Source organism: Epinephelus lanceolatus, chromosome 5 (assembly GCF_041903045.1).
Source record: "Epinephelus lanceolatus isolate andai-2023 chromosome 5, ASM4190304v1, whole genome shotgun sequence".
NCBI lineage: Eukaryota > Metazoa > Chordata > Actinopteri > Perciformes > Serranidae > Epinephelus > Epinephelus lanceolatus.
The window spans coordinates 17,011,137-17,022,849 of record NC_135738.1 but is presented as its reverse complement, the minus strand read 5'-3'; the positions used below and the strand labels follow the sequence as shown (position 1 = coordinate 17,022,849).

The 11,713-nt window shown below is 43.2% G+C and overlaps 1 protein-coding gene across 1 annotated transcript; it reads left to right on the top strand.

Moving 5' to 3' along the window:
* The first annotated feature begins 1,856 nt into the window (after nt 1-1,856).
* Nucleotides 1,857-11,573, top strand: LOC117261672 (methionine aminopeptidase 2-like). The gene is made up of 11 exons (XM_033634080.2): nt 1,857-2,193; nt 2,976-3,089; nt 3,312-3,374; nt 4,012-4,114; nt 4,427-4,588; nt 4,844-5,025; nt 5,255-5,349; nt 7,690-7,786; nt 7,878-7,981; nt 10,559-10,674; nt 10,869-11,573. Exons 1-11 carry the CDS (start codon nt 1,872-1,874, stop codon nt 11,119-11,121), a joined length of 1,611 nt encoding a protein of 536 aa, XP_033489971.2. The 5' UTR covers nt 1,857-1,871; the 3' UTR covers nt 11,122-11,573.
* The last annotated feature ends 140 nt before the right edge of the window (nt 11,574-11,713 follow it).

The window sequence follows — 11,713 nt, the reverse complement described above, 5'->3', positions numbered from 1 at the left end:
CAAATTAGTCCAATTCAGGCTGCCAACACTGCCATCACTGGGCTGTTAACAAATATTATCTGGCCCAGCACTGGCCCAAACTTGGCCTGTCCAAAGAAATAAATTGAGCAGCATCTGGTGGCCCAACTTGGCTAAGACTCAGGATGAATGATGCTCCAGAATCGGGCCACATAAACTAGCCCGATTCTGGCTGCCGACACTGCCATCACTAGGCTGTCATCAAAAATGACCTGGCTCAGCATCAGCCCAAACTTGGCACCCCGAAAGAAATAAGTTGAGCTTGGCTGAGACTCAGGATGAGTGATGCCCCAGAATCGGGCCAGATTAACTAGCCTGATTCTGGATGTGACGCTGCCCTCTCTGGGCTGTTATCAAAAATTACCTGACCCAGCATTGGCCCAAACTTGGCATGCTGGAAGAAATAGGTCACAGTGAATCCAGTTGCCCAACTTGGCTGAGACTCGGAGTGAATGACGCCCCAGAACTGGGCCAAATAAAGTGGCACAATTCTGGCTGTGACACTGCCTTCACTGGGCTGTTGTCAGAAATTATCTAGCCCAGTATCAGCCAAAACCTGGCATGTCCAAAGAAATTAGTCGGCCATATCTGGTGGTGCAACTTGGCTGAGACCCAGGATGAATGATGCCCCATAATTGTTATATCCTTATATCAAAAAATTACCTGGCCCAGCGTCGGCCCAAATTTGGCAGAAAGGAAGAAATAAGTCGGGCTGCGTTCGGTTGCCCAACTTGGCCAAAATTTTGGGTGAATGATGCCCCAGAATAGGGCCACATAAATTAGCCCAATTCCAACTGTTGACACTACCATCAAAAACGACCTGGCTCAGCACTAGCCAAAACTTGGCATGTCAGCAGAAATTAGTCAGGCTGCCTCCATGGCCCAACTTGGCTAAGAATCAGGATGAATGACGCCCCAGCATCGGGCCAAATAAACTAGCCCGATACTATGCTGTTATCAAAAATTACCCGGCCCAGCATCGGCCCAACTTGGCATGCGGGAAAAAATAAGTCAGGCCACATCTAGTTGCCTGACTTGGCTGAGACTTGGGGTCAATGACAAGACAAGGATGAGTGATGCCCCAGAATCGGCCCAAATAAACTGGCTTGTTTCTAGCTGCTGACACTGCCATCGCTGGGTTGTTATATCAAAAATGACCTGGCTAAGCATTGGCCCAAACTTGGCATGTCAGAAGAAATAAGTCAGGACCCATGCGGCTGCCCAACTTGGCTATGATTCGACATGAATGACACCCCAGAATTGGGCCAAATAAACTGTCCTGATTCCAGCTGCTGACACTGCCATCAGTTGGCTATTATCAAAAATGAACTGTCAGCATTTGCCCAAACTTGGCATGCTGGAAGAAATAAGTCAGGATCCATCCAGTTGCCCAACTTGGCTGAGACTCGGTGTGAATGACACCCCGGAATTGGGCCAAATAAACTGGTCTCTTTCCAGCTGTGACACCACCATCACTGGGGTGGGACCCAAAGAGGTATTCACTCCTTAGTATGCAGATTATATGAAAACTACTGCTGTCCTTGCCCCTCCCCTCAAGCACCTCCTCTACATGGAGTGGAAAAAACTATTGGTGTAAAAAAAAAAAACTGACACTGAAAAACATCAGAATGCAAAAGATTATCAAATCCTTTGTTATATTTTTTTTCAGTGCCAATATTTCCTTTTTATTAAGCCAAATTTTGTCACTGCTCTAGCTCCACCGTTTATCAAGACATGGTGTAACACAACTGAGCATTTCAGCCTCCACAGATCACACTGGGGTTGTGTTGCTGTCTTATTATAGTCTGTCCCAAACTGTAATTTCTCCCTAGAAAAAAAAGATCAGATGCTAAATGAAAGTTTTTGCTCCTCAGCAGAGGAGGATCGTCTTCCTCTGCTCGGGTCAAGTTGTTGCACAGAGATTGTCTAATAGCTCATTATTGGCTCAGCTTCCTCCTGCACACTTTTCTGCTCTGACCACTGGAGGCTCTCAGCAGCTTATGCGTCACTTCACCTCTCAGTCGCTGATCATGGCGGAGCTACAGCTACAGCATGAAGTGGAGCCTCAACTTCTCAATGGGGACGACTTGACCGAGGAGAGAGAGGATGCGGACGCGTCAGAGTCAGTGAAGAAAAAGAGAAGAAAGAAGAAGAGGAATAAGACCACGGCGCCAGGTGAGAGGCATCACTTTGCGAGTAGGGAATCGGTTGAGGAAAAGAAATAGCGCAAAATTGTCTCCTCTAGTGTCACTCGGTGTTGTGCACGAGCATCAGATATGCGGGACAGGAGACTTTTCAACCTGTCAGATGGTTTTCCTGTGCAGCTGTCCCAACTCTGAGCGACTGCCGCTGGAGCTGAGGGCGCTCACATGGAAACGGGACAGGCTCTGAAAATCGGAATTTATCATCAAAACTGAGTGAAAGCTGTCATTGGAAGATGGAATAAAATTAAATTTTACTCCAGATTAAATATGTTCAATCCTATAAATCCTCCCTAAGCTGCATGAAATTATGTAATAGAAGTATCCACAGTTTTAGTGCAATAAGATGACAACCACTCAAATGCAAAAAAGCAGCATGATAATTGCAGCCTCACTGCTTCATAATGGGGAGAAATAAAATCCCAGAAAGCCTGAATTGTTGAAGCGGCCATAAGTCAAGTGTGGTTCACACAGCTCTGCCTATGAAGGGCTAAATGTCATAATGCTGCAAGGTACATATGCCCTTGAGGGTATTGACTCCCAAGGTATGGAAAGAAATTATGCACAGACCCTGCCAAGTTGAGATCGTAGTGGATGCACTTTCTTGAAATCACTCTGGACCACAAATAATTTACTCACTCCATGTGTGTGTGTGTGTGTGTGTGTGTGTGTGTGAATGCATGTGCATGCACGCCATTGGCTATACACGTGCGTGTTCACCTGCACATGCATGCACGAGGGTGTGTGACTTTGCAGCAGGGACAAATGAAGCTGAGGGGGATGGAGAAGCCGGAGGTGTTGGTGATGTGACAAAACAGTTGGAGCAGCAAACACTGGCGGACAAAGAGAGGGAGGAGGATGGAGATGAAGGTAACTCCTCACCACCACCACCACCACCATCATCGTCATCATCATCTGCAGTGGTGATTGTGTTGAACTCTAAAAGCCCGTGAAAGTGCTCAGTTGAAATTCAGCCGGTCATATCTGCAATGTGATATCTGATTTTCAGTAGCACACTGGGAATTGTGCCCGAGCGCCTGTCGATATTTCTCACTTTGCAAACTGTATTGAAACTAATGATGCTTTCAACAGATGGGGATGAAGGAGAGAACTCAGCTGGAAAAAAGAAGAAGAAGAAGAAAAAGAAGAAAGGATGTAAGCTGTTTTTTGTTTTACTCAGTGCAGCAAACGCGTCTCTACAGTTTGCAACATATCGCTCTTTGGCAATGGCTGCCAGTTTAAATTGAAACTGCAGTTCACATCACAGTGGCACATAAGAGTTTATAAATGTATGAACCCCACGGCAAAAGCTTTTCAAATCTGCATCCTGACTCAACTGCACCAGAGTCGCTTTGGATCATTAGGTAAATACAACAGGTGCATGAAAGCAGGTTGACTTGGTTAATTAGTGTCACGAGAGTTACATAATGAAGGACTGACAGAGGAGTAGTAGGACAAAATGCCACAGGACCTTACATGTCCAGCAGACAGAACAAAATTAATGACATCATACTCCGTAATGTTAGTGTGGAGTGAGCAAACTGAAAATGAGTCATCCTAAAAATGTACTATATCCCCACTGTATGATACAAGTGCTTCTATATTGCCACATATTTCTGTTACTTGAGGGCGTCTAACACAACGAGATCTGTAAATCAGGAGCTGTGCTGTATCGTGTAGCTGGGTTAAAATGTTAATGTCATATACACAGGGAGGATAACTTGTGTTTTCTTTTCTCTCTCTGACTGCTTTCCTCTGCGTCTCCTTCTCCTCCTCACTATCTGGGCCACAGTGAAGGGACAGACTGACCCTCCCTCAATCCCTATTTGTGAGCTCTTTCCCAGCGGAGACTTTCCAAAGGGAGAGGAGTGTGAATATCCACCATCGAAAGACGGGTGTGTGACCTCCACATCGTCCCTCACACTCAGCAGTTAGTCTTCCACTGCGTGATAGCTTTTATTTAGGTCTCTCTGCTTTGCACTTTTTCATTTCTGGACATCATAATGAGGTGCAATGTTTAGTGTTTGGTTTAATTTCCTGTTCAGGAGCAAATTAAATTCTGTCAGATCTGAAAAAGTATCAACACGACTTTCACCTGTGCAGGGTTTCTACAAGAGTGCGTCATATCCTCGTTACAAGTATTTGTATAATGAGAAAATAATGAGTTCCTCCTCTCTGTGTGTGTGTGCCTGTCTACCTCCCACCAGGCGCAGTGCAGCGTGGCGGACCACCAGCGAAGAGAAGCGGGCGCTGGACAGGGCCAACGAGGAGATGTGGAGTGATTTCAGGGAGGCGGCCGAGGCACATCGGCAGGTCCGCTCGTATGTCAGGAGCTGGATCAAACCAGGGATGACCATGATTGACATCTGGTGAGACAAGCACTGAAATATTTCTCCCGAGCCCCTTTTAATGGACTTTAATATTGGCTGCTGGTACCTGCCTGAGCTCGTTTGAGACTGAAATTGATATCAGCGCTTCTTCTTTGTCCTCGCCTGCAAGAAACAGTTTTAAAATTATCAAAGAAAGCAGAAGTGCTTTGTGGCTGGGTGTATTATCTGCCCTGACAACAGTCTCATTGTTCCTGTCATCTGCTGTCCCTTTGTGCCGCTCTCTCTTCCTGGCAGTGAGAAGCTGGAGGACTGCTCCAGGAGGCTCATCAAAGAAAATGGGCTAAAGGCAGGCCTGGCGTTCCCCACCGGCTGCTCCATCAACCACTGTGCTGCCCACTACACCCCAAACGCGGGAGACCCCACGGTGCTGCGCTACGACGACGTCTGCAAAATTGACTTTGGAACGCACATCAACGGTAAGAGCTCGCTAATAACTTCCTAAGTGCTTCTGCTGTGCTATTTCACACTTGGCATTTATTATGACATGGTGAAATGATGATTACATTATAATTCTCACTGCTTGGAATAAACTGTTCTGGTAAGTTAATTAACTTCCACTTTTTAGATTAATACAGGCTGAATGTTTCTGCAAAATGATGTCCTCGCTGAAACTGGTGTGAGAAACTTTACTTTCTGCTCTTTCAGGTCGAATTATAGACTGTGCCTTCACCGTTACTTTCAATCCAAAGTATGACAGGTTGCTGGAGGCTGTGAGAGATGCAACTAACACCGGCATTAAGGTAAAAAATGCAAGGTGCTCCTTTGGTTACACTTTAAAAAATCCTGAGTACTTACCAAGGAACAAGAGTCATCATATTCAAAGCACATTTACATTAATATTCATATATAGAGTGCAGTTTACTATGATTAAACCCTTTAAAACTTTATTCATCCCCAAGGAGAAATACAATTTTTCACTCTGTTGGCCTGAAATACACACACACAGGCACAAACAGGATTTGTACGTGTATTAAATGGAGGGATGTTAGAGTGGGGGGAGCATGGACAGGCACCCCAGGTAGTTGGGGGTTTGGTGCCGTACTCGAGGGCGCCTCGGCAGTGCCCAGGAGATGAACTGGCACCTCTCCAGCTACCAGTCCACACTCCATATTTGGTCTGGACAGGGACTTGAACCAACAACCCTCTGGTTCCCACCCCAGGTCCTTATGGACTGAGCTGCTGCCGCCCAGATACACTTATTGAGAAGTTTAGTTTCATCTGGCTAGCAAACAGTTAGTGGCTAAATGTGACTTGGTGTGACACAGAAATGTTGAGGTAAGGTCATTATTAAGTAATGATGAATTCCTACTGACGTGTCACACAACTTCACATCGGAGGACAGTCCATGAAAATTTTGATACACTTGATACAATGTTAAGTTTTGTGATACTGTATTGATTCTCAAAGACACTAACAATTTTAATTGATAGTTCACATGCAAATATTTGGGCAGTGTTTCATTTTGCATTGTGTTAAAAGCCCCGACTGCTTGAGCCTTCAGTGTTGTAATCTGTCTTCAGCCACTTGACTCTTTTACTCCAATATAACAGCATATCGCTAGCGTAAACACAAGGAACACAGGCCCATGAAAGAGATTCATAAAAGATGCACCACTAGTATTGACAGTTTTCAGGCTCTTCTTCTGCACTTTTCATGTGCATTTTCATAATGCAGCACAATTTGTATGTAACACACGTAATCATGAGCCAGTAATTTGTGTATAATCCACGTAATTAGGAAGGCTGTGATCACGTGAACCAATGTGCTGACGAGAGTAAAGAAGGACGAAGTATGAAGATAGAAACTCTGTGTCAGGACAGAGGTTGGGGTGTTAGATGGGTCAAACAAACACAGGACTTTCACCCAGGAGACTGATGTTCAGAGCCGTGTGAAACCAAGTAAACACTGAGTTATTTTAAGGTATTTCGTCACCTTGTTTCTTCTGTGAAACCCCATCTAAGTAACTGTGCGTTAAATGCGTAACTTTATGTTAAGTAATTCATGTAATTTGTGGGGCACTAATTCGTTAGATACCATATGAACCATTGTATGAGGATATGTTGCAGTTTTCCTAAAATTAGATTTAAAAATGGCAACATATCAGAATATATTAAATCATTACCTCTGTATTGTGATCGTACAGCCCTAATGCCTACACAATGAGGACGTAATGATTAAAATTAGAAAAATTGCAAAATAGAAGTGTCAGCAAAAAAGAAGGTTTAAGTCAAATACAAAAAAGCGAACTTAATATGCTGAATATGTGCACAAGCACAGGCACTCAAATGTATGTAGAACACAAAAGATTATTTATATGTTTTAAAAAAACAGTGGATCACTTAGTGTAAATAAATTACCTTAAAAAACTCAAATACTTATGATATGAAGCATGAAAAAAACAAGTTTAGGAGGTAAAATATACAGCTTATAAAAGTAACGACAAAGTGTATCAACACTGAATAATTAGGAGATAATGAAGTTGCAATAACTGATGAAATACAAAAAATTGCACTTGATTAGGTTTTGGTTTTGTGCCTCTAAGTACCTGGTTCAGAGTTCAGGATACTTATGACCATATATCAAGTAAAACTATAAATTGAATTGATGAATCAAACTGATTTCAGCTTCTTAAATGTGAATATTTCTTTAGTCTTCAATGACCATAAACTGAATATCTTTGGGTTTCGAACAAAACAAGACATTTGAGGACGTAATCTCGGACTTTGGGAAACACTGATTGACGTGTTTTACTATTTTCGAAACCAGACAACTAATCATTTAATTGAGATAAAATCAACAGTTAAAATAACTGAGTAATTAAGTCACAGCCCTGCTATCAAGGATGTAATATTAGATACTAGTTCACTAACATAGTTTCTACCATCATGAGTTATTATATATTGATTTATAGTTATTCAGGAACTTCTCTTTGTATATTATCCGTTTGTTCCTTGGTGATAACTCAGGAGTTTGTTCTTTATAGTTTGTGTACTTTATAAATTAGACACATTACATTACTGTCCAGCCCGTCTGTGTGTGAGCGATGTAATGATGTGAGTCCAAACACCTCTCCTTCCAAGTTTGCAGGAATTGATGTGCGCCTGTGCGATGTTGGCGAGACCATTCAGGAGGTCATGGAGTCTTACGAAGTGGAGATAGATGGGAAAACATATCAAGGTAATGTGAGGTCATTTATCATCTTTATATCACGCACAGGCTCAGCTCTGCTTCCAGTTTATTAAACCTCTGTGCTGTGTTCTCTTTCCAGTGAAGCCAATCAGGAATCTCAACGGCCACTCCATCGGACAGTACAGGATACACTCAGGGAAGACAGTCCCTATTGTTAAAGGAGGAGAAGCCACAAGGATGGAGGTTTGTACATAACTGCTTGCTTGAATTATTATTTCACCTGAGCCAGATGTGGATGTGACCAGACTGTGGAGCACAAACCAACACCGCAGCCTCTTTTTACTAGAGTGCCTGGAATTAAACCTTTATTAGCTGCTTGACCTTGCATATAAATAAACCCTTTTTAATTCTTAAGTGTAATTGGAGGAACATGTGGCTGGTTAGGGTTACGATGGGGTGTGGAGAAGTGTTCCAATTCACTGCTCTAACTGCTTCTTAGTCACCCTCGTCAGCACTTTAATTACACCTTTAATGGAATTACCAGCCGCATCGAGTAGCAACACGTGTTCAAACTCCAGCCCCTCATTTCACCGTAAGAGCGCTGAATTGTGGGCATCCAGAGTTCATTAACAGGCCGGCACTTCACCCAGGAGGAACATGGCTTTGCACTGTCTTACATTTCCCCGAGATCCACGGCTGCCTCACGCCTGCACAGCTGCAGTACACGACTGTATTTGGACAGAAGTGAGCATTTTAATTGGCAAGCTGCTGAGTCAAGCATTTTACCTGATGGTTCCAGGAGGGTTGGGGGGGGGGGGGGGGGGGGGGGGGGGGGGTTGCTGCTGAGGTGGCAGCTTTGCGTGTTGTATTTTTAGCTGAAGTGTGTTGGTGTAACAGGGCCATTACCCTCTTTGTGATCAGAGAGTGCACGGCTGGAGTGGCAGCTGGGTGTGCCACGGGGCTGCTAGCACTTTGACTGATTATCGGTGCAGCGAGAGAGGGTGTCGCAGTGTTATCAGCTAATACCACAGGGACTCCAACAACAGCCATGCGCTGATAGAGACACAAAACGCCAATGAAACCCAGCCAATTGACTCACACGAGGCACTGCTCCACAAAGGACACCACTGCCTTTGATAGACTGCACATGAATGTGTCAGCCACTGGCATCTTGAGGTTTTAATTTACTCTCAGTCCCCCTGGATCGTTTTTGTCCTTTCAGTAACATCATACCCAGCACCACATAATGCTGTAGAAAGGTGTACAGATACAGATATACAGACAGGGACATATCTTCCTGTAGACCGCATAGGCAGCTGCTTAGGGGGGGCCACCCAGAGGGGGGCTCCAAAATCCCCCACACAATTTTTTTCCCCTTAACATTCAATAAATGGTGGAGTGGAGTGGATGTGAAGAGCATTACAGAGGAAGTGAAAGTCAAAAGCCTCAAGGCGCAGTAGAAAAACAAAAAAAGATTTACATTTGCAAATTTGCACAAACCATTTTCTTTCTTATTGTTTGTTATTTTTTTGCACCAAAATTCGGAAATAACCCATGTAATCATGAGCGGGTAGTACGTATATAACCAGTGGTGGATGAAGGACCTGAAAGCCACACTTGAGTAAAAGTACAGGGACCGGGTGCATAAAAGACCTTAGGTTTTCCCCTTAAGAAGTATCACACTTAAAGCTTAATTTCTCCTCAGTTGAGAGGCTTACACAGTTGCACAGAATCCCTTAAAAGGTTTTGTTTGTTAAGGACAAACTCATTTACAGCGTTGAAAGAGATTTTACAGCGGTAAAAGTTTCCATTGGGATTGTTTGTTTGCTTGTTCTCATGCTTTTGATGCCTGTTTTTGTTGCATAAAGTTGGCCTATAATTAGATAGTGAAAAAAAGACAAGACAATCATAGAAAGCACAAGCTACAAAGTAAATTTGATCTCCCAAATACCAATAACCAGCTTCTTCTGATAGCTGACAATAATGGCGGCCAGCTGGCAAGAAACAATTTTGTATTACAATTTAAAAGTAAGCTAAAATGTCTGAAAATCTCTTAGGTGACAAATAGGCAACTCAGAAACAGAATCTTGGTTTATATTTGATCAGCGCTACTTAGTTTTCCTGTTCAATCTCATTTTTTTCGGCCTCTGTTTTCTCTGTCTTCTCAAACTTTTGCTATTACAGCTGAACACGACACTAAAATATGTTTCTAAAAACACTGTAGGTGAGAAACAGGCAATACAGTAACATAATTTTGATATGTATTTCATCAGCACTGCCAAATTTTACTGTTTGATCATATTTTGGTCTGCGTTTGAGAGAGAGAAGGGCAGGTCTGTCTCTTGATCTGCTTCTATACTCTTTGTGTCCGTGGTGGCGGTATGGGTGGCAAGCAATACAAAAGTGAGAAAATGCAGCCTGTAGTTCGAGCGACAGCCTGAGAGCAGGGGGGGCGAAGCGATATATCTAGGCACTGGTTAAACTGGTTAACCACAGTTCATTTACGCAGACTGCCCACATTGTTTTGATAGAAAGCTGGTTGAAAATCGGTGAGGTATCCCTTTAAATACCGCTATGTCACACCATTGTGGGGCGCGTAGGATATCACATGAATCGCTGTATGAGGATGTGTTGTGATTTCTCATTAGCCCTTGTTTTTAGTTTCATATACAATAAATATAATAATAAAAATGATAATTTTGGGGGCTAACTTCGGGGTGACAAATGTGTTCAGTCCGGCTCTGTACATAGATACACACTTTCATAGAAACGCTACATTTTACACAAAGTGATTTTGTCTTTTCATTTGTTGTCTCTCAGGAAGGTGAAGCCTACGCCATTGAGACATTTGGCAGCACAGGGAGAGGTGCCGTCCACGATGACATGGAGTGCTCACATTACATGAAAAACTTCCATGTTGGACACGTACCAATAAGGTTCTGCTGTTTTCATCTCCTCCCTCTGTTGAAATGCAAAATACTGATCCTGAAAATTGTTTATAGTTTAATATTTGCCTCTTACTCTTCCAATCTTAAATGATAACAAATGAGGCTGTGAACATAACGCTTGTTGTTTACATCCATAGAGTCACTCTTCAGTTTGTCTCACTATCGAATCTTCTGTGCCGCAGACTTCCAAGGGCTAAACATCTGCTGAATGTAATCAATGAGAACTTTGGCACTCTGGCGTTCTGCCGCCGCTGGCTGGACCGCCTGGGCGAGAGCAAGTACCTGATGGCGTTGAAGAATCTGTGTGACCTTGGCATCATAGACCCGTACCCACCTCTCTGCGACATCAAGGGCAGCTACACGGCCCAGTACGAGCACACCATCCTACTCAGGCCCACCTGCAAGGAGGTAGTGAGCCGGGGAGACGACTACTGAGCATGCGCCCAGAACTGAAGGCGGAGCAGGAGGAGCATGACAGCTCAAAGACAACAAACCTCTGCAGACTGATCGCAATTATGCAATATTTCTCTGATAAAAATTTCCAATGCTTCAGTAGGTAATTATTCTAGCAAGAGCAAAAGACTTGTGTCATGGCAGTAGCTTACTAGTGTTTATTTTTCCAAAGAATCAAGCCAGTAGACAAAGGGCACATCTTTATGAAACGTAGTGTTGTCATTTTAGTCATATTTTAATGTGCTGCTTTTAGGAAATATGCAAAAAATATATGCAAACAAAACATGCAAAAAAAGGTTTTGGCGAATGCCTCGCCTGGAAATGCTTTGCTTCACTGCATTGTTAAGACCTTGTGAGGAAACTGCAATGAAATATTTATATTTCTATATTTCTTTGCTTGAGGCAGTTTTATAAGAAATAAATTGTTATAAATCTTGCATTGATTGCTGTGTGCACATTTATGGAGGCTTGAGAGCTCAGCATGCTCGATTACATGACCAGTGTCTGATGATGTAAAGGTGTATTTCTCTCTTTTAACCAAAGGAGGGCGGTACTAAAACATGGGTCAAACATC

Bases quoted from the DNA above. Each gene is read 5' to 3' on its own strand.
- LOC117261672 (XM_033634080.2), top strand. From the start codon at position 1,872: ATGAAAGTTTTTGCTCCTCAGCAGAGGAGGATCGTCTTCCTCTGCTCG. The intron at 4,115-4,426 runs GTGTGTGACCTC...ACCTCCCACCAG, and splicing joins TATCCACCATCGAAAGACGG to GCGCAGTGCAGCGTGGCGGA. The intron at 7,787-7,877 runs GTAATGTGAGGT...TTCTCTTTCCAG, and splicing joins AGATGGGAAAACATATCAAG to TGAAGCCAATCAGGAATCTC.